Genomic DNA, 20,863 nt, shown 5'->3' with positions numbered 1-20,863 from the left:
TGCTTGTAGTTAGAGGAGAATCATGAGGAGGATTCAAAGAGTTGTGCGTTTTATTTTCGCCGTCCAGCTCGTGACATCAAGGTGGTTCGGCCGATCTACGGCGTGGAGCTGTTTGACGGAGAGACGGCTCGCTTCGAGGTGGAGATCTCTGAGGACGACGTCCACGGCCAGTGGAGGCTGAACGGAGAGGTCCTCAGCCCGTCGTCGGTGAGCGCCTCGAACGCCTCAGACATGTCGCTGCTCTCCTGTCAACTCAGGTTAATGTTTGCTCACTGTCTGGCAGGATGTGGACATCATCGAGGAGGGCGGCAAACACACACTGATCCTCTACAACTGCAAGGTGCCCATGACGGGCGAGGTGGCGTACGCCGCTGCTAATGCCAAGTGTTCTGCTAACCTGAAGGTCAAAGGTCAGTCAGTGAAACATCCTGAATCATTGTGACCTGATAAACTCCTGCCTGGCAGACAAGACTCCTGCCTGGCTGAACGTCAGAGCGATCTCTCCTGGCTGCTGAACCGTCTCTCTTGATCTTTCCTGCAGAGCTTCCTCTGAACTTCCTCACGCCACTCAGCGACGTCCAGGTGTACGAGAAGGACGAGGCTCGCTTCGAGGTGGAGCTGTCCAGACCCCCCAAGAGTTTCCGCTGGCTGAAGGGCTCCCAGGAGCTGCAGGTCGACGACAAGTACCAGATGGTCCAGGAGGGGAAGGTGTACCTGCTGTCCATCCGCTCCGCCGCCTACGACGACGAGGCCAAGTACATGTTTGAGGCCGAGGACAAGAGGACAACTGGAAAACTCATCATCCAAGGTTCCATCAGGAGCTCATTCACCTTCACATGAAATATGATCATATTTATCAATTTAGTTTGATCAATTATTCCGACTTTGCATTTGTAAATATTGATAAATAAAACTGAACCACTGGTTTTTTGGTGAAATGTGCAGAAATGTGGAAATGTATGAAAATATCATTATTTAGCATGTACTCAATAGTCTCTTCTCTATTTGTGTGTGTGTGTGTGTGTGTGTGTGTGTGTGTGTGTGTGTGTGTGTGTGTGTGTGTGTGTGTGTGTGTGTGTGTGTGTGTGTGTGTGTGTGTGTGTGTGTGTCAGGAATCCGCTTGGAGTTTGTCAAACCCATCAAAGACGTGACGGTGAAGGAGCGAGAAACCGCCGAGTTCAGCGTGGAACTCTCCCACGACAAGATCCCAGTGGTCTGGTACAAAAATGACGTGCGGCTGCATCCTGGGAAGGTGGTCCACATGTCTGACCTGGGGACGGTCCACACGCTGGCCTTCAAGGAGGTCACCATCGACGACACCTCATTGATCAAAGTGGAGGCCATGGACAAGACTGTGACCGCTATGCTCACCGTCATCGGTCAGTGTCCAGGAACTATGAGCCCCTGTAGCTCGAGTCGGGATTGGTTCGTTCAGATTTAATGTGTTCATACGTTTTCTAAATGTTCTGTTCTGGTGAGACCTAGGAGATAATCTCATGAGAAGAAGAATTACCACCTCAGTCCAGGCGTCAGCTGTTGTACGCTCCTCAATGCTTTGACGTTCTGATGCTGTCAGTGGATGTTTGCTAAAACAAAGTGAAACCAAACCTCATGACATCATCTTCTCCTCTGCAGAGGGCGACCTGTACTTCACAACCAAACTGCAGAACTACACGGCTGTGGAGAGAGACGAGGTGAAGCTGGTGTGTGAACTGAGCAAAGCCATCGCCGACGTCAAATGGTTCAAGGACGGAAAGGAGCTCACGCCCTCTAAGTACATCGCCATCACTTCAGATGGCAAGAAGCGCATCCTGACAGTCAGGAAGGCGGAGAAGGCCAACATTGGAGAGTACACCTGCGACTGCGGCTCCGACAAAACCACAGCCAAGCTCAACATCGAAGGTATCCACGTCTGAAAACCACAGGGGGTCAAGACCTCAAAGCGTCTCTTTAGAGAGATAAAAGATATAAAAGAATCACAGACTACTGAGATACTTTTACTTTGTTCAGACTAATAATAAATATTTCAGGACTTCTGTGGTATAAAGCAGCAGTTCATCGGCGTACAGGGAGAGATTAATGCCATCATACCATGTAATCAGTCCATGGATGAATATAAAAACATTTGATGTAGAAAATTAAACATTTCAACAAGTTTTCAGTTTACTTGTGTTAAATCTGAAGCAGAAACACATTTAAGTGGGACAGAACGAGGAGCCAAGAACTGAACCCTGAGGGATCCCATGTTCTACAGTTCCTCCTCCTGTGTGTTCGTGCTGCTGCTGCCACGACTCTTCCTGCTCTCAGGTATCACCACTGATGTGTTTGTGGTCGTCTCCCTTCCAGAGCGCGACATCAAGGTGGTGCGACCGCTGTACAGCGTGGAGGTCACAGAGACGGAAACAGCCAAGTTTGAAACAGAGATTTCAGAGGAGGAGGTTCACGGTAACTGGAAGCTGAAGGGAGAAGCCCTGCATCAGTCGCCTGTGAGTGTCCACACCAACCAACACCACCTCCTGCTTTATTCTGATGCCAGCTGAAGTTTCTGCAGTTTTTATATGCTATTTTGGTAAACAGACTTTCTTTGACGTAACTGAAGAATGTCTGATCTTGAGGAGTTGTGGAAAATGTTCTTCAGGATGTGGAGATAAAGGAGGAAGGAACCAAACACATGCTGATCCTCTATAACGTCCGGATGGACATGATGGGTGGAGTCGACTTCTCAGCCGCCAACGCCAAATCCAGCGCTCAGCTGCGGGTCAAAGGTCAGGCTTTTCCCAAGTTTCTGACGTTTCTCCTCCAAACAGAGAATAATCAAATCTGTACCTGAAGTTAAACTTCAGACATGTTCGAGACTCTCCACCAGCCTACAGCCAATCACAGTCGGAGTTTATTTTGGTCACGTTATCTAAAGTGAGAGGCTGACTCCAGATTGGAGGAGCAGTCACCCATGTGGTCAGGACAGTCAGGCAGAAGATTCAGGTCCATTGACCATGTCTTCTCCTCCTCTTCCTTCAGCTCGCTCCATCGGCCTCCTGCGTCCCCTGAAGGACGTGACGGTGACGGCCGGTGAGACGGCAACCTTCGAGTGTGAGCTGTCGTACGAGGGCATTGGGGTGGATTGGTTCATGGGGGGGCAGAAGATGGAGGCCAGCGACCGGGTGAGTGGATTCCTCCGGGGGGCAATCTGTGATATATCTGTAATACATGTGTTTATTTTCTAACTTATTTTGTTTATAATCTACAGAAACTCTTTTTACTTTTCTGAACAAAACAGTTCTGGATTTTTAAATTTCCATGTTGAGATGTTTTAAAGTGTTGAAGCTGCTGTTAAAAATAATCAGAGATAACAGAGCAGCTACTGTCAGCCCCCCACCTGTCAGCATCACCTTATATGGAGGCAGTTAGCTCCAGCATGTCAGTGTCAGGATGCAGACATTTGAAACCGGTTTCCACAATAAATCAACTTGATCTGTGTTTTACAGAAAATATGGAGAAGAACTAGATAAATAAATGTATGCAAAGATATGTAAATAAATAGATATTCAAATTGTGATATTTATTTTTGAAAAGATGAAATAATAAGTTCTTTTATTTATCACTGTAACAATTTAGCTAAAATCATTGATTTTAAATAAAAGTTGGAAATCTGAGGAATGAACTGACAAAATTAATAATATATAAAATGCTTCATATTGGACATAAATGAAATCATGACGTAAAATGATTGTTCTTTTGTACGTTCAGGTGAAAACCCGTGTGGCGGGTCGGGTCCACACCCTCACCATCAGAGACGTGATGCTGCCGGAGGCCGGCGAGGTCAAGCTGACCAGCAAAGACTTCCAGACTCAGGCTCAGCTCATCGTCAAAGGTCAGACACCCGAACGCACCGCGGGCAGTGAAGGCATCGCGCCTGGAGCACACAGGTGAGGTAACGGTGGGGTTTGTGTCCAGAGCCCCCGGTGGAGTTCACCAAACCTCTGGAGGACCAGACGGTGGAGGAGGAGGCCAGCGTGACGCTAGAGTGTGAGGTGTCCAGGGAGAACGCCGAGGTGCGCTGGTTTAGGGAGGGGCAGGAGATCCGCAAGACCAAGAAGTACGACATGATTGTCGACGGACGCAAGAGGGCGCTGGTCATCCACGGGTGCTCGCCAGACGATGCAAAAATGTACACATGTGACGCCAGAGAGTTCAAGACTTCCTGTTTCCTGGAGGTCACACGTAAGATCAAAAATATGTTATTGTACAAAAATTGTCTCGAGTAACAAAATAGTGTAGCAAATAACTGAAGGAAGAATCCATCCACAGCTCCTCACGTGGAGTTCACCAAGCCTCTGCAGGATGTGGAGGTCAGAGAGAAGGAATCTGCTAAGTTTGAGTGTGAAGTGTCGCGCGAGTCAGCCAAGGTGAGACGAGACAGATCCTCCTCCACCTCCTCCGTCAGCGCTGATGGAAACGAGACCTGACGCTCGCTTTCTGCTGCAGGTCCGCTGGTTCAAGGACGGCGGCGAGATAAGGAAAGGGAAGAAGTACGAGATCATCGCTAAGGGAGTCCAGAGGATCCTCATCATCCACAAGTCTGTGTTCGATGACGAGGCCGAGTATGAATGTGACGCCAGGACCTCCAAGACGTCCGGCATGCTCACGGTCATCGGTGAGGAAACAGACCAGATCTGTCTCCGTCCTGAAGATTGACTGAGTTCCTGCCCTGAGCAGGCAGCATAGGATGCCTGACAAGGCTTAGCGTAATCCAATCTGCTTTCTTGCATGTGTCCGCAGAGGAGGCGCCCAGGTTCACCAAGAACCTGGCCAATGTGGAGGGAACGGAGACGGACAGCGTGAAGATGATCTGCGAGGTGTCCAAACCCGGCGCCGAGGTCCTGTGGTACCGAGGAGACCAGGAGCTGCCGGAGGGCGGCCGCTACGAGCACATCGTGGACGGACGCAGGAGGATCCTGATCATCCAGGACCTGAGGATGGAGGACGCTGGAGAGTACAACTGCAGGCTGAGTCCCAACGTCAGAACGTCTGGTAATCTCAAGCTGAACGGTGAGTTCAGAGCGAGGAACCCTCACACCAGGTGGTTCCTGAAGTCCACCCTCATTCTTCTGCGGTTCTTCTTTCCAGAACTTGCAGCCGAGTTCATCGCTCGCCCACAGAACCAGGAAGTGGTGGAGGGCGAGAACGCCGAGTTCGCCTGCTCCGTCTCCAAGGAAACCTACGAGGTCAAGTGGTTCAGAGGCAACAAGGAAGTCGAAGCTGGAGACAGGTTCAGCATTGTGGTTGAGGGCAAGAGAAGAGCTCTGGTGGTGAAGAACTGTGAGCTGAAGGACGAGGGAGGCTACGTTGCACAGATCGGTGCCGTCAAGGCCTCAGCTGACCTGGTGGTGATCGGTGAGTCTCCTTCCTTCTGGTTCAGGGTCCATCAGAGACCAGGTCTGGTTCTAACTGTGTTTGATTCCAGAGAAACTGAGGATCATCACACCAATCAGAGAAACGGAGGTGAAAGAAGGAAGTGAGATGGTGTTCCACTGTGAGACCAACACCGAGGGGGCGAAGGCCAAGTGGCTGAAGAACGAGGAGACCATCTTTGACAGCAGCAAGTACCTCATCGCCCAGAGGGACAACGTCTTCTCCCTGAGGATCAGAGACGCCCAGAAGGTGGATGAGGCTGTTTATACCGTCATCCTGACCAATCACAGAGGAGAACAGGCTAAGTGCGCCGCTAGCGCTAAAGTCATGGGTAAGTCCGGGTTATGGTGACCAACATAAAAACAGAGGAACTCTAGAAGTCTTCACTGTTTCCTGTCCACACAGAGGAGAAGCTGAAGTTCCTGGATCCCATTGAGGACGTCGACACCCAGGAGAAGAAGACCATCAGCTTCGTCTGCAAGGTGAACCGTCCCGGCGCCAAAGTGCGGTGGATGAAGGGCGGCCAGGAGGTGGCACTCAGCAAACGCGTCGTCTACAAAGTGGACGGCCTCAAGCACATCCTGACCATCAAGGACTGCGTGATGGAGGACGAGGGCGACTACACCGCCGCTGTTGGAGACGCCAAATGCGCGGCCGAGCTGGTCATCAGCGAGGCGCCGACAGACTTCACGGCTCAGCTCAAAGACCAGACCATCACCGAGTTCGAGGACGCCGAGTTCACCTGCAAGCTCAGCAAGGAGAAGGCAACCGTTAAGTGGTTCAGGGAAGGCCGCGAGATCCGAGAAGGACCCAGGTACCGAAGATCTGTCAGCGTCGTAGTTGTCATCTGCCAGCGTCGTAGTTGTCATCTGCTGCTTTTTCTATCTGTTGTTTCTATCTTTGTATCTTCAGAAATAGATCGATTGTTGTTTTATGCTTTAAATTTGTGTTGCCCCGGCCCCCTACCCCCACCCCCTGTGTCCCACAGATACCACATGGAAAAAGAAGGGAAGACGTGCACACTGGTCATCAAGGTGTGCCGACCCGATGATGAGTGTGAATATGCCTGTAGTGTGGATGAGAGGAGGACCAGAGCCAGGCTGTTTGTGGAAGGTCAGCCGCCCCGCCCCCAGCCCCCCCCCTTTTTTTTTAATGTCAGAAAGCCGGGGGGAGAGTTCATCCACCGAGACAACACTTGAAGTCTTTGTTACGTATGACCATATTGTCCTTCTCTGATTGTCCCCCCTCCAGAAATCCCGGTGGAGATCATAAGACCTCCTCAGGACGCTTCCGAGCCGCCGGCTTCGGACGTCGTTTTCGAGGTGGAGCTCAACAAGGACAGAGTGGAAGTGAAGTGGATGAGGAACAACATGATCATCGTCCAGGGAGACAAGTACCAGATGATCAGCGAGGGTAAAATCCACCGGCTGCAGGTTTGTGAGATCAGACCTCGAGACCAGGGAGAGTACCGGGTCGTGGCCAAAGACAAGGACGCCAGAGCCAAGCTGGAGCTGGCAGGTGAGGAATGCACAAACAAAGGGTATTGGTAGAATATCGAAGCCAGTCTAGATACTAAAATGTCTGTTAATCGTGTTCTGATCAATCCAGAATCTCTTTAATGACATGTTTCTTGTTTTCAGCTGTTCCAAAGATTAGAACAACCGACCAGAACTTGGTGACTGATGCAGGAAAGCCGTTTGTCATGACCGTCCCCTACGACGCCTACCCCCGTGCCGATGCGGAGTGGTTCTTTGAGGGCTCCGGTCTGCCCGTCCAGAACATAGACACCTCCACAGACAGGACCGAGTACCGCATGAAGAGCCCCAGCAAGGACGACCAGGGCCGGTACAAAGTGGTCATCAAGAACAAGCACGGCGAGGCGGAGGCATTCATCAACCTGGACGTGATCGGTGAGACCAGATGGAGCCAGATCCTGTGTCAGAGCCTCGTTGGGGGACGTCAGTTTGGTTTTCAGTGATGTGAGGTTTTCTGTTGGGTTCCTTCAGACGTTCCAGGGCCTGTGAAGAACCTGAAAGTGGTTGACACGGCAGACTTTGAGGTGAGTCTGGCCTGGGAGGAGCCTGAGAGCGACGGCGGGAGCAAGATCGTGGCCTACACGGTGGAGCGGCGTGACGTGAAGCGTAAGACCTGGACGATGGCCACGTCCCGGGCCGACGCCCCAGAATACTGCGTCAGCGGGCTCCAGAAGGATTCCCTGTACCTGTTCCGCGTCTGCGCCCGGAACCGCGTCGGCAGCGGACCGATGGTCACCACAGAAGACGCCGTCCAGGCCAAGAACAAGTTTGGTAAGAAACTCCCACCGTCCCTAAATGCACCATCATGATTCTGATGTCACATCCTTGACGGGTGGGGGGGTTTTCCTGTCCGCAGACGTTCCCGACGCTCCGGAGAATGTGGCCGTCTCATCAGTAAATAAGTTTGGCGCCACCGTCACCTGGGAGCCCCCCAAGTTCGATGGCGGCTCTGAGGTCACCGCCTACGTGATCGAGCTCCGTGATAGGACCTCGGTGAAGTGGGAGGCGGCTCTGGTGTGCGACGCCAACAACCGCTCGGCTGCACTGAACGACGTGGTGGAGAACAAGGAGTACATCTTCAGGGTCCGGGCCGAGAACAAGGCCGGCATCGGCAAGCCCAGCGCCGCCACCAAGCCCGTCAAAATCATGGATCCCATTGGTGGGTGGAGTCCTGCTGCTCAGGAGTGTGGTCATCAGTCTGTGAGAAACTAAAGGTCTTGTCTTGTGCCTACAGAGAGGCCCAGCCCCCCCCTGAACCCCAATTCCAGTGATCAGATCAAGACGGCAGTCACGCTGTCCTGGGAGACACCCATCAGCAACGGCGGCAGCATGATCACAGGATACATCATCGAGAAATGTGAAGACGGCACCGACAAGTGGCTCCGCTGCAATGCCCGGCTCTGTCCCGACCTCTCCTACCGGGTAGGACTCCAAGAGGATGGTTAGACCGTCAGGGCGCTCCCTCCAGAGTGGTTCCTGTTCCGATCAGGAAATGTTTCACAGCTGGACCTTTAGGGATGAACGCTGTATTTCAAAAGTTGCTTTAAAGTCATTGATAAAATTTGATGAATTTTAATTGTTGTACTTCCTTTTATTTAATGATTTGACAGCAATAGTGTTCACATGCCCTGAATTAGATCAAATAAAGGATAAAATAACAGAAATAAAGCCTTTATTTTACAGGACTGAAGGTTCTGAGTTAATTCCAGCGGATTATTAACTATTTTTTCCTGTTTCTCTTTCAGTTGTATTTCCTGCGCTGACTGTTGTTATTGTTGTTTGGTTCCCTTCAGGTGTCAGGTCTGAAACCTGGACAGAAGTACCTCTACAGAATTCTTGCTGAGAACGCCGCCGGCGTCTCCGAGCCATCTGAGCGAGTCGGACCACTGCTGGCGGACGACCCCCACGGTAAGTGTAAGATTTGTTGAGAAGAGACCTGAACCGCCCCGGATGTTGACTGGTTTCATGACGCTGACATGTTTCTCTCCTGCAGTCGGTCCCACTTTGGACCTGAGCGCTTTCAGGAAAGGCCTGGAGGTCATCGTGCCCCAGCCTCTCACCATCAGGGTTCCCATCAGCGGATACCCAACCCCTGTTGCCAAGTGGTCCTTTGGAGAGAAGGAGCTGAACGCCGCGGACGAACGCGTCTCCATGGTGACGAAGCCCACGTTCACAGAGGTGACGGTGTCGCCGAGCGTCCGCCCAGACCGAGGCACCTACACTCTCCAGCTGGAGAACGACATGTCGTCCGTCTCTGGAGAGATTGACGTCAACGTCATCGGTAATTCCTCAGAATTCACCCTGACATGACGGCGAAGCAGATTTGACATTCTCCCAGTGCATGTTGGGTAATTCATCCCAACAATAAAATCCCTGAAAGGATAAGCATTTGAAGAACGCTAAGCGTATGCTTTTTCCCATTTTCCCAGCATGCCCCAGTGCTCCTAAAGACTTCAAGGTGGCTGAGGTAACCCGACATCATGTCCACATGATGTGGGAGCCCCCGGAGCACGATGGAGGAAGCCCGGTCACCCACTACCAGATCGAGAAGAGAGAAGTGTCTCGCAAGACCTGGGCCAAGGTGCGCCTGGGCTCAGCTTGTCCCTGTTCTGTTTGTTGTTTAGTTGTTTACATCTATTTCTAGTTATTATCCTCATGTGTCCCCCCCTGAGGAACTGGAATGACCCACCCCCTGCAAAACCGTTAGAGGAAGTCTGTAGTCTAGTTTTTGTGGAGGTCTTTAGGCGTGCCTAAAAGGCCCTTCCGTCAGGAATCTTAGTTTTTTTAGATCTTGCTGGAGCCTCAGTCGTCATGGTTACGATGATTTTCCAGGCGGCCTCCGGCATCCTGGACCTTGAACACACGGTGACGGACGTGATCGAGGGGAAGGAGTATCTGTTCAGCGTTGCTGCCTGCAATAAGTGTGGCCCCGGCGAGCCGGCGTACATTGACGATCCGGTCAACATCTCGTCTCCTGCCAGTCAGTATCCTCTAGACCAGAACGGACGCAATGTCCACAGGTAGATGACTGGGAAATGTCCAGAAGCTCACCTGGAGCGTCTCCTTTTTCCTTCAGCTGTACCCGATCCTCCTGAGAACCTGAAGTGGCGCGATAAGACCGCCAAGACTATCTTCCTGTCCTGGGAAGCGCCGAAGTACGACGGTGGTGCCCCGATCAAGGGATACGTGGTGGACAAGTGCCAACGCGGCTCTGATAAGTGGGAGCCCTGCAGCGACCCCAGCCCTGAACTGAAGTAAGAGTCTGTCAGTCTGTCAGGTTGAGAATGTGGTTGGACAGTCCAACCGGGTCAATGTGAAGAACAGGTTGAGTTCATGAGGGTCAGAGCAGGAAGAGAGGAAGATAATCACGTGACAGAATGGCTCCCAGTGGAATGCTGGGACCTGAACCAGTAGTTCTGTGGTACTTTCCAGATCCTTGGGTTTTATAGATGTGTCCTGCTCACAGGTTCCAGGTCACTGGTCTGATTGAGGGTCAGTGGTACGCCTACAGAGTCAGAGCCGTAAACAAACTGGGAGCCAGCAGACCCTGCAGGGCCACCGATGAAATCCAGGCTGTTGATGCCAAAGGTAAGAAAATCCAATCCTGAACAGGTTCCTGCAATGTGGCGTCCAAATAGAGACTGAAACAGATTTAACAGAGAGATTCATGGGAACTACAGGGCACCCTCGGTCCTCTCGGTTAATGCGTTCCAGGAACCACACACGATCACACTTTGTCTTCATCATAGTCTTTGTACGTAAACAGAGTACCTAAAACTAACATTAGCACGCTACATTTTTAGCTACTTGGTTAGACTTGTCTAAACTTTTACAGACAACCCCAAAGCATTGCTTAGGATTTCCGTCACATGAATCGTGCTTGATATCATACCACCATGGATCAGAAGAGTTGCTGTTGTAGTCTCGGAGTCAGGAGTAGCATACATGGGAATCATTTGGGATGAGAATGTTCTGTCCAAATTTCCCACAGAGCCTCCAGAGATCCAGCTTGACGTGAAGCTGCTGGCCGGTTTGACGGCCAGAGCCGGTACCAAGATCGAACTTCCTGCCGATGTCAAAGGAAAACCGGACCCCCGGGTGAAGTGGACCAAGGCGGATCAGGTCCTACGGGCGGACGACCACGTCGCTATCGAGACCCAGCCGGGACACTCCAAACTCTCCATCAGCAACACCACCAGAGGAGACACTGCCACCTACATCATCGAGGCTGTCAATGCCTGTGGGCGCGCCACCGCCACCGTCGATGTCAACATTCTCGGTACCGTTGCTGTTTGTCGGCATAAACTTGACGGGTTCAGTTTGCTTGTCGAGACCAGTTGCCTGACATTCCATCTCCTTCAGACAAACCCGGCCCTCCAGCTGCCTTCGACATCTCTGAAATCACCAACGAATCTTGCTTCCTGGCGTGGAACCCTCCCAGAGACGACGGTGGTTCGCCGGTCACCAACTACATCGTGGAGAGTCGCCTGCTGGACAAAGAGGAGTGGGTGAAGCTGTCGGCCACCGTCAAACACACCACCTTCAAGGCCTGCAAGCTCACCTCCCTGAAAGAGTACGTCTTCAGGGTCAGCGCTGAGAACCAGTACGGTATCGGCGAACCGGCGGAGCACGTTCCAATCGTTGCAAAGTACACCTTCGGTAAGTCGTTCTCCGTTGTTCTTTAAACAAGCATTAATCAAGCCTTTTTGTGAACATCTGGTGATAAACGGACGTCTCCCTTCTGGTCCAGATCCTCCTGGTTCTCCATCAAGAGTGACTCCTTCTGACATCGCCAGGGATGCAGTGACGCTGACCTGGTATGAGCCAGATGAAGATGGTGGTAGCCCCATCACCGGATACTGGGTGGAGAAGTTTGATCCAGAGAGTGACAAATGGATAAGGTGCAACAAAATCCCCATCAAGGAGTCAACGTTCAGGTAAAGTCACAGCTGTTAAACTACAAAGTGCTCCATCTCCACCTCCATCTCCACCTACACTTCCACCTCTATCTCCAATGGCTCTGTGGTTCTAATGTGAACGGTGTGACATAGTTGTACTTATTTGTATGTGGATTATTTGTGGTTAAAGCAAAAATCCACTGAGAAATACTGAGGAAAGATTAAAGGATATCCTGGTTCTAGACTTCCTTGGCCCCTGAGCATCTATTCAACTGACAGACAGATTGACGCTCAGATGTTAGGAGAGATTTGTGATGCTGTGCCATCTTCTGGCTTCAGGGTGAAGGGACTCACCACCAAGAAGAAGTACCGCTTCCGAGTTCTGGCTGAGAATCTCGCTGGACCTGGAAAGCCGAGTTCAGAGACTGATCCCATCCTCATCAAAGATCCCATCGGTATGTTAACCTGTGATCCCTAAACACGGGATGGAACGTGTTGCTGAGAATATAACATAACTCCTTTGGGACCATCCCTCCTTTTCAGATCCCCCATGGGCTCCTGGTAAGCCTGTCGTCAGGGACATCGCCAAGACATCCGCCCTGCTGGCCTGGACCAGGCCAGAGCACGATGGTGGGGCGAAGATCGAAGGCTACGTCATCGAGTTCCAGAAGACTGGGAGCGAGGAATGGGTCCGTATCGCAGAGGATGTTCCTCAGACTGAGCACAACCTCACAGGACTGAAGGAAAAGCAGGAGTACTCGTTCCGAGTCAAGGCTGTCAACAAGGCTGGCGAGAGCGAGCCCAGCGACCCCAGCGACCCCGTGGTCTGCAAGGAGAGACTCTGTAAGTCTGAGGAACGACAGCGCTGTGGCAACCCAATGATCCACAGACAGTCCTTCATCTTTTTGCCCCTTTTGCCCCTTCCACAGACCCTCCATCTGCACCCCAGTGGTTGGAGGTGGCCAACATCACCAAGGTCAGCGCTGACCTGAAGTGGCAGGCTCCCAGCAGCGACGGCGGCTCCCCCATCACCAACTATGTGGTGGAGAAGAGAGATGTGAGGCGCAAGTCCTGGCAGACGGTGGACACCACCGTCAAGGACCTCAAGTACACGGTGTCTCCTCTCAACGAGGGGTCACTTTACGTGTTCCGCGTCGCAGCAGAGAATGCTGTGGGAATGAGTGAGTTCTGTGAGCTGGAGGACGCTGTGCTTGCCAAGGACACTTTCAGTGAGTTCTCCTCCGTTATTAAAATCTGTAGCTTCAGTACAAATATAAGGGTTGAAATTGATTGAATAAACTTGTGTGAGTATATACATGGTCCCTTCAAGTGGTTTTAGTTGTCAAGGAGCAAAGAAAATGGTTTGGCATTGACATTAATGTCTCTTACATTCTCTACAGCGACTCCTGGACCTCCTTATGCCCTGACGGTTGTGGATGTTGCAAAGAGACACGTGGAGCTGAAATGGGAAGCTCCCAAGAGTGATGGTGGAAGACCCATCACCAAGTAAGAAAGCACTGGATACACCAAACCACATTCAACCACTAATAGCATGTCTTCTTGCCTCTAATTGACTCTAATATCCAATCACCATGTACATTCTGCACCTGCACAAGTAGAAATAACTCTCCTAATCAGGCAGCGCTAGTCCATAGTCAGCAATCAAAAACCAGAACACCTAGGACTGCAAATCTGCAAACCTTCCACCTCTTAACTGCACAACCAGTTAGAGGGATCTCCGTCACCAACTTGGTCCACTATTGACCTGTTGATCCAGCTAGCATCAACAGTGCAGGACAAAAAGAATGACAGGACCTCACCGACGGCCTAAACAAGGGGATGTGTTGACATATATCTGGTCTAAAGACTATCCAGAACTTGTTCAGTGTACCAGGAGAAGGGGCGGAGAACACTAAATGTTTTATGGTTGGATAGTGTTTGCTAAAAACACCAGGTGCAGCTGGTGACACTTGCTTCTTGGACTCCAGGTACGTGATTGAGAAGAAAGAAAAGGTGGGAACTCGCTGGCTAAAGTGCTGCAAGACTCCAGACAGACAGACTCATTTTAAGGTGACGGAGGTGGATGAAGGGTCTGAGGTACAGTTCCAGGTCCGAGCCGAGAACGAGGCCGGTGTTGGAGACCCGAGTGAACCCACGGAGATCCTTACTGTTGAGGATCCAACCAGTAAGACACCAATCAATTGTTCGATGGGAAAAAGCTACATAGATATGCACAAATGTTTTCAGATATAGACTCATCCAACCGTGCGCTTTGCTCAGGTGCTCCATCTCCTCCGTTGGAGGTGGCCGTCCCTGATGCAAGCAGGGAGCATATCAATGTTACCTGGAAGCCTCCAACCAAAGATGGCGGCTGTCCAATCACTGGGTATCACGTGGAGGTAGCCGAGGCCCGTCCTGAGCTGAAGTGGCTCAGGGTGAACACCAGACCCATCAAGGACCTCAAGTTCAGAATTGATGACGGAATTAAACCAGAGAAGAAATACATCGTCAGGGTCCGGGCCATCAACTCTGTTGGTGTCAGCGATCCTTCAGAGATCTCAGACAAGGTCTTCACCAAGGATCCCGACTGTAAGCATCGCAGGAATCACATTCAACACTGTCAAAGAGTTGACTCTCAGTAAACATCTGTGCTCTGGTTTCAGGTGCTCCAACCATGGATTTGGAAGCGCAGGATGTTGTTGTTATTGAAGGTGAGAAGCTGCACCTGAAAATCCCCTACAGGGCGATCCCAACACCCAAGATGGTTTGGCAGAAGGACACGTTGGAGTGTAAGGCCGATGACAGACTCTCCATGACGGTGGAGATGAACAAGGGTCACCTAGAGCTGCTCAAGGCCAAACGTGCTGATGCCGGCGCCTATACCATCACCCTGGAGAACAGCCTGGGAACTGCGACAGGGACTGTCAATGTTAAAGTCATTGGTAGGGTTTGCTTCATGAAATTGTACTTCCTGCAGATGTTGTTCAAGTCTTGCCTAGTTTTTCTCCGTTGACTGAATCTGCATCATTGTTTGTGGATTTTTTCCACCAGTAGGGATCAGCAGTCATCCTCACGTTCAGATATATCCTCTTCCCATGCAGGACTTCCTGGTAAATGTAAGGACATCACATCGAGTGACGCCACCAAGAACTCCTGCAAAGTCAACTGGGAAGCCCCAGAGGACGACGGCGGCACCCCCATCCTGAGCTACTCCCTGGAGCGCCGCGAGGCCTCCAAGAAGACCTACATGCCTGTCATATCGGGAGAGAATATCCTGACCCGGACCGTAAAGGACCTCTTCATCAACTGCGAGTACTACTTCAGAGTGAAGGCCGTCAACAAGGTTGGAGCTGGAGAATATCTGGAGCTTCGCAACCCAGTCATCATAGAGGAACTCAAACGTAAGTCCAGTCTTTAAGTTGGACATTGGAACATTTTCAAATCAATCAAATTGACTTGATTTCCTGAAAAGGGTGTTGTCTAGGAAATCAAACCATATACACAATACTTTATTATGGTAAAGCAGCTCAGATATTTACAGCATGACTTGCTCTACAGAGAAACCAGATCCGCCCATCCAGGTAGAGGCTCAAGAGCCAACCTCCAAGTCCATCACCGTTACCTGGAAGGCTCCGGACAATGATGGCGGCTGTCCGATCCAGGGCTACATCGTGGAGAAAATTGAGAAGGACGGTGACCGCTACGAGAGGGTCAACCCCAACTTGGTCCCAGACTGCTCCTTTGTGGTAACAGGCCTGACGGAGGATGTGGAGTACCAGTTCAGGGTCCGGGCTGAAAATGCTGCTGGAGTCAGTGAGCCGTCGCGCAGCACTCAGCTCATCAGGGCCGCCGATCCCGTCGGTATGAATGACTACAAACGTTTGTTTATTAACAAAGGAAACTGGGTTCTCCTTGAATTAAGTTTGTCATTCATTTACAGAAAAGCCAAAAGTCACCCTTCATGCTCGTGTGCAGTCCGGTCTGTGCATCAAGAAGGGCGATGAGATCCGAATCGATGCCTACATTTCTGGATCCCCGTATCCCAAGGTCACATGGCTGAGGAACAACGAAGATGTCACCAAAGAGCCAACCAAAAAGATTGTCCCTGTGGTCAGGAGGAAGAAGACCAAGGCCAAGGTTTGTGTCCCCAGACAGACCAGGAACAAAACATCCGAACGGTGTTCAGGGAAATGTTCTGCCCAGTGTGACTCGACAATTCAGTCAGAGTGTCAAAGTCAGTCAATTCAGAGTGTTTCTCCTTTTCTACCTTCAGGTTCTCGAACCAGAGGAGGAGTTTGTGACTCCGATGCGCGAGCGTCTGGGTCTGGATCAAACAAGGAAGGGTAGGTCCGCCTTGATGATCCGCGACGCCGTCAGAGCCGACCATGGTGACTTCGTCATCCAGGTGGAGAACACTCACGGTGTCGCCAGCGCTTCCTGCATCGTCAATGTCCTTGGTAAGATTCCATCTGATGTGTAAGACTCATTATTATTATTGACTAGAACATTTGAAGTTGAATCTTCCTTGAACGGACTCTGTCCTCCCCCAGACAAACCCGGCCCTCCAATCAACTTCACCTTCGATGAAATCAGGAACAATTCAGTCGTCTGTAACTGGGAGCCTCCGGAGGACGACGGTGGAAGCGAGATCCTGAACTACATCCTGGAGAAGAAGGACAACAAGAACGACAACATTGGCTGGATCACTGTCACCTCGACCCTCAAGGGAACCAGTATGCCCGTCACCAAGCTCATCGAAGGGAAGGAGTACATCTTCAAGGTCACCGCCGAGAACAAGTTCGGCTGCGGGCCGCCCTGCATCTCTGAGCCGATGGTTGCCAAGAACCAGTTTGGTAAGAAAGGCCAGAAGATAGAGACCTTCAACAATCTGTTTCATCGTTTATGATGTAATAAGAATACTTCTTGCTGTAGATGAATCATCCCTCGTCATTTCTCCTCCTCCTCCAGATCCTCCCGATGCTCCCAACACTCCCAGAGTCCACGAGGTGACCGCAAGCACTGCCCGCATCTCCTGGCATGAGCCCAAGGACAATGGGAGCCCGATCCTGGGATACTGGATTGAGAGGAAGGAGGTGAACAGCAAACACTGGACCAGAGTGAACCGCGCCCTCCTTAACTCCCTGGAGGTGAAGGTGACTGGCCTGATGGAGGGCCTCACCTACATCTTCAGAGTGTGTGCCGAGAACCTGGCCGGGCCCGGCCCCTTCAGCGAGCCCACGGACCGCACCGTCGCCATGGACGCCATCTGTAAGTCCGTTAGTTTCATCAGAGGTGGACCCACGAGTGTTTTGATTGGTTCAGTCGTTCAGGAATCATTTGCTCCCTTCCAGTGCCTCCTGGCCCCCCCACCCCATGGATTGTGGACACCGGGAAGGACTCTGTGATTGTTGCCTGGAAGCCACCCCTGTTCAACGGGGGAGGGGACATCCTGGGATACCATGTTGAGAAGGTCCATACAGGAATCTCCTTCCAGTAATTGATGCATGTTGAGGTCTTTCTGGATCCGACTGCTGATGATCTCTTCTCTGGTTGCAGGTTCTGACTGGACAGAAGGACTGGACCCGCAGCACAGAGTTCAGGTGCAAAGAGCTGACCTACACTCTGACCGGGCTGATAGAAGGAGCTGATTATTACATCCGCGTCCTCGCCATCAACGACGCCGGTCCTGGAGCTCCCGGTATGACCGAACCGGTCACCGTCAAAGAGCCTGAAGGTACGTCTTGACGTTTTACCTGTCCTGATCTTGAGAGCTCCACCCTTCACTGTTTCAATGCCCGTGACTGAACTCGTCTCTCTGTCCACCTCCTTCAGAACCTCCTGTTGTTGAATATGATTTCTCTGTGAGAAACGGCGTGATGATCAAGGCCGGCGAGCCGCTGAAGCTTCCCGCCGTGGTGAAGGGCCGACCCCAGCCCGAAGTCAGGTGGGCCAAAGACGGGGCTGACATCGACAAGGAGCGGATGATGGTGGAGACGGTCGGCAAGAACAGCACGCTGTTCATCAAGAAGTCTGTGAGGGCGGATCACGGGCAGTACCAGATCTCTGGCACCAACGCCAGTGGCACCACCACCGCTGAGACCCGAGTGGACGTCATGGGTCAGTGTTGAATGAACCAACCGAAGGTTTGACAGGAGGAGTCCAGCTCCACTAAACCTGAACCTGTTAAGGCGGGTTGGACCAATTAGTGTCCTGATCTGAAAACACTTGATGTATTTTTCATCCAGAAAATTACAAGAAATTAAATTCCTAAATTTTCCTTCATTGGCGTTGTGCTGAAAATGTATTAAATTATTAATATCCAATATCTAAGTGTATATTTTAAGAAATCCCACTCATAGAACTCACAGCTGATATTTTACTGGACTGTATTTCCATAGATGTCCCTGGTCCAGTGGTGGATCTGAAAACGGTGACAGTGACCAAGAAGAACATCACCCTCACCTGGTCGGACCCCTTGGACAACGGTGGCAGCGATATCATTGGCTACGAGGTGCTGAGGAAAGACGCCAAGATGAAACTTTTCCGTCAACCCATCGAGGTGGCCTCCTGCAAGTGTGATATCCAGAGCCTGCTGGCCGGTGAAGAGTACGACTTCAGGGTCGTAGCCAGGAATAAGTATGGTGAGGGAGCTCCAGCTGACCTTGGACCCATCCTTGCCGAGGATCCCAAAGGTAAAAATACCAAACTTTCAACAGATAGAAGTACTCTTAGTCAAATTCCTGACTCCATCATCGCCTGAGCTCCTTCCTGGTGTTCCAGGTACTCCATCTGCTCCGGAGAAGCTGCACTACACCGAAAAAACAAAGAACACCATCACCCTGGCTTGGCAGCCGCCTCGCTCCGATGGTGGCAGCCCCATCATCGGCTACTATGTCGAGAAGATGAGGTCTGACAGCAACGAATACGAAGTGGCTAACCGCAAAATGTTCCCCAAGTGCTGCGGCACCGTCGAGGGCCTGTCGGAGAACCAGGAGTACCAGTTCCGCGTTAAAGCTGTGAATGAGATAGGGGAAGGAGATCCCTCCAAGCACATCACCGTGACTATCCAGGATGAAGAAAGTACGGACCTGACCCTTCACCTCTCGATGTTTGATAGAAGCCAGAAATAACGTATTTCCAAAGAGCTGACAGATGTTTGCTTGTCCAGTTGCTCCAGTGGTCACCATCCTGAAGTGGTTCAAGAGCAACACCATCACCGTAAAGAAGGGCGCCGCCATCGACATTCCAGCAGAAGTGAGGGGACTTCCTTTGCCCACGCTGCAGTGGATGAAGGACAACGTGGTCATGGAGCAGCCTGAAGATGAGACCATGACCATGGAGACCGAGGAGGTGAGAACCGACTTCCATCCGGAAGCTCGAAACTCATCTGGTTGTAATATAGAGGAGGTTCTGCTGCTGCAATCAATCAATTCAAGCAGCGTCAGCCCATCAGGCTCCTGTTTTTACATTAGTTTGCTTCCTCTCTTCTTCAGGTAGACCGGACGACAATGAGGACTAAGATTGCAATCCCAGAAACCATCAGGAAAGACAAGGGCAGCTACAAGCTGGTGGCAGAAAACTGCCACGGCAGAGCTCAGCACATCATCCGAGTCGAGGTTCTTGGTGAGGACATTTTGGATAATAATGGATACTAATTTTGCCATATCTGGTTTTGTGAGATAAAAACATGTTTAACGTCTGTATGCCAACCGTTTCTTTTCAGACCGACCTCTTCCTCCCAGAAACAATGTAGTGTCAGACATCACATCCGACTCGTGCTATCTGACCTGGGACGCCCCAGAGGACAACGGAGGCAGTGAGATCACCAACTACATTGTGGAGCAGAGAGACGCCTCCAAGAAGAAGTCAGACTTTGAGCTTCTGACCATCAACCTAATCGACAGGAGATACGGGGTGAGCTGCAGCGGCAGAGCAGGAACACCACATCAAAACCAAAGTCATCAGTCACATACCCAACTGTATGATTGAGTTTCAGATCTTCAGTTTTCATGGCCTGTGTCCTTGTTTTGTTCCTTCAGGTCTACAAGCTGGACCTGAATGGTGCTTACCAGTTCAGGGTCAAAGCGCAGAACAAGTACGGGATCAGCGACGGGTGTGATTCCGACAAAATCCAGCTGTGCGATCCGTTCGGCCTGCCAGGACCTCCACGTAATCCCAAGATCCTCGCCGCCACGGGAACCACCATGACGCTGACATGGGATCCTCCTCTGGACAACGGAGGCTCACCCATCCAGGGATACTGGCTGGAGAAGAGGGAGCGTGGAGCCGTGTACTGGGGGCGTGTCAACCGGTCTCCCGTCACCAAGCCTGCAGTGAAGGGTCTGCAGTATACCGTGCTGAGGCTCATCGAAGGAACCGAGTACCAGTTCAGAGTAGCAGCCTCCAACGCTGCAGGAATCGGTCCGCCGAGCGAGTCCTCCGAGTGCCGGTTCGCTGTGGATCCATGCAGTGAGTGTCGAGCTTCACCTTTCTAAAGACACTCCTCCATTCGTTCATTTTTTCATTTTTCTCCTCTCTGCGATCATCAGGTCCTCCCAACTCCCCCGGGTCCCCCCTAGTTAAAGATAAGACCAAGAACAGCATCACCCTCGCCTGGAAGCCGCCGGACAAAGATGGCGGCAGCCCCATCAAAGGTTACATCATCGAGGTCCACGAGGAGGGCACTCCTGATTGGAGGAGGGTGAACCCTGCAGATAAGCTCCACCCATCCACTGAAATCACTGTTCCTGATCTGAAAGAGGGCAAGAACTGCAAGTTTAGGATCTACGCCGTGAACGAAGCTGGAACCTCTGACCCTGCGAGGACGGGTGACATCCTGGTCCAGGAAATCCTGAGTAAGAGCAACACCTGGACCTGCTGGGAGAACAGTGACCCCTGCTTGTAGAAAATTGACCCCTGCTGGTAGAACAGTGACCCCTGCTGGTACCATAGTTACATGGCGGATCAGTGGGTAGTCATGGTGGCCCACAGGGTTTTTACCTTTAGAACGCTGATATT

General features: G+C 51.4%; 1 protein-coding gene across 1 annotated transcript in view; it reads left to right on the top strand.

Annotated features, from left to right (window-relative positions):
* The window catches only part of LOC137604636 (titin-like), a 152,815-nt gene that overhangs the window by 67,930 nt on the left and 64,022 nt on the right, over positions 1 to 20,863 (top strand). Inside the window, exons 103-156 of the mRNA XM_068328535.1 lie at positions 68 to 207; positions 284 to 410; positions 542 to 808; positions 1,113 to 1,379; positions 1,636 to 1,902; positions 2,347 to 2,486; positions 2,639 to 2,765; positions 3,019 to 3,161; positions 3,748 to 3,871; positions 3,955 to 4,221; positions 4,309 to 4,406; positions 4,486 to 4,654; positions 4,780 to 5,049; positions 5,128 to 5,394; positions 5,465 to 5,743; positions 5,818 to 6,226; positions 6,401 to 6,525; positions 6,664 to 6,930; positions 7,053 to 7,322; positions 7,419 to 7,718; positions 7,804 to 8,106; positions 8,182 to 8,369; positions 8,741 to 8,855; positions 8,941 to 9,228; positions 9,377 to 9,528; positions 9,780 to 9,927; positions 10,024 to 10,201; positions 10,414 to 10,535; positions 10,939 to 11,226; positions 11,310 to 11,606; positions 11,698 to 11,884; positions 12,185 to 12,300; positions 12,389 to 12,688; positions 12,775 to 13,074; positions 13,246 to 13,351; positions 13,834 to 14,030; positions 14,126 to 14,434; positions 14,509 to 14,787; positions 14,947 to 15,246; positions 15,404 to 15,706; positions 15,786 to 15,982; positions 16,119 to 16,302; positions 16,396 to 16,698; positions 16,814 to 17,113; positions 17,197 to 17,315; positions 17,402 to 17,579; positions 17,678 to 17,962; positions 18,244 to 18,537; positions 18,626 to 18,925; positions 19,014 to 19,195; positions 19,339 to 19,468; positions 19,569 to 19,759; positions 19,885 to 20,314; positions 20,395 to 20,700. Coding sequence (XP_068184636.1) covers positions 68 to 207; positions 284 to 410; positions 542 to 808; positions 1,113 to 1,379; positions 1,636 to 1,902; positions 2,347 to 2,486; positions 2,639 to 2,765; positions 3,019 to 3,161; positions 3,748 to 3,871; positions 3,955 to 4,221; positions 4,309 to 4,406; positions 4,486 to 4,654; positions 4,780 to 5,049; positions 5,128 to 5,394; positions 5,465 to 5,743; positions 5,818 to 6,226; positions 6,401 to 6,525; positions 6,664 to 6,930; positions 7,053 to 7,322; positions 7,419 to 7,718; positions 7,804 to 8,106; positions 8,182 to 8,369; positions 8,741 to 8,855; positions 8,941 to 9,228; positions 9,377 to 9,528; positions 9,780 to 9,927; positions 10,024 to 10,201; positions 10,414 to 10,535; positions 10,939 to 11,226; positions 11,310 to 11,606; positions 11,698 to 11,884; positions 12,185 to 12,300; positions 12,389 to 12,688; positions 12,775 to 13,074; positions 13,246 to 13,351; positions 13,834 to 14,030; positions 14,126 to 14,434; positions 14,509 to 14,787; positions 14,947 to 15,246; positions 15,404 to 15,706; positions 15,786 to 15,982; positions 16,119 to 16,302; positions 16,396 to 16,698; positions 16,814 to 17,113; positions 17,197 to 17,315; positions 17,402 to 17,579; positions 17,678 to 17,962; positions 18,244 to 18,537; positions 18,626 to 18,925; positions 19,014 to 19,195; positions 19,339 to 19,468; positions 19,569 to 19,759; positions 19,885 to 20,314; positions 20,395 to 20,700 — 12,198 coding nt within the window. The remainder of the gene's footprint in view (positions 1 to 67; positions 208 to 283; positions 411 to 541; positions 809 to 1,112; positions 1,380 to 1,635; positions 1,903 to 2,346; positions 2,487 to 2,638; positions 2,766 to 3,018; positions 3,162 to 3,747; positions 3,872 to 3,954; positions 4,222 to 4,308; positions 4,407 to 4,485; positions 4,655 to 4,779; positions 5,050 to 5,127; positions 5,395 to 5,464; positions 5,744 to 5,817; positions 6,227 to 6,400; positions 6,526 to 6,663; positions 6,931 to 7,052; positions 7,323 to 7,418; positions 7,719 to 7,803; positions 8,107 to 8,181; positions 8,370 to 8,740; positions 8,856 to 8,940; positions 9,229 to 9,376; positions 9,529 to 9,779; positions 9,928 to 10,023; positions 10,202 to 10,413; positions 10,536 to 10,938; positions 11,227 to 11,309; positions 11,607 to 11,697; positions 11,885 to 12,184; positions 12,301 to 12,388; positions 12,689 to 12,774; positions 13,075 to 13,245; positions 13,352 to 13,833; positions 14,031 to 14,125; positions 14,435 to 14,508; positions 14,788 to 14,946; positions 15,247 to 15,403; positions 15,707 to 15,785; positions 15,983 to 16,118; positions 16,303 to 16,395; positions 16,699 to 16,813; positions 17,114 to 17,196; positions 17,316 to 17,401; positions 17,580 to 17,677; positions 17,963 to 18,243; positions 18,538 to 18,625; positions 18,926 to 19,013; positions 19,196 to 19,338; positions 19,469 to 19,568; positions 19,760 to 19,884; positions 20,315 to 20,394; positions 20,701 to 20,863) is intronic.

Source organism: Antennarius striatus, chromosome 12, assembly GCF_040054535.1.
Source record: "Antennarius striatus isolate MH-2024 chromosome 12, ASM4005453v1, whole genome shotgun sequence".
Classification (NCBI taxonomy): domain Eukaryota; kingdom Metazoa; phylum Chordata; class Actinopteri; order Lophiiformes; family Antennariidae; genus Antennarius; species Antennarius striatus.
The sequence above is the reverse complement of the archived record's forward strand: the minus strand, read 5'-3'. Positions and strand labels throughout refer to the sequence as shown.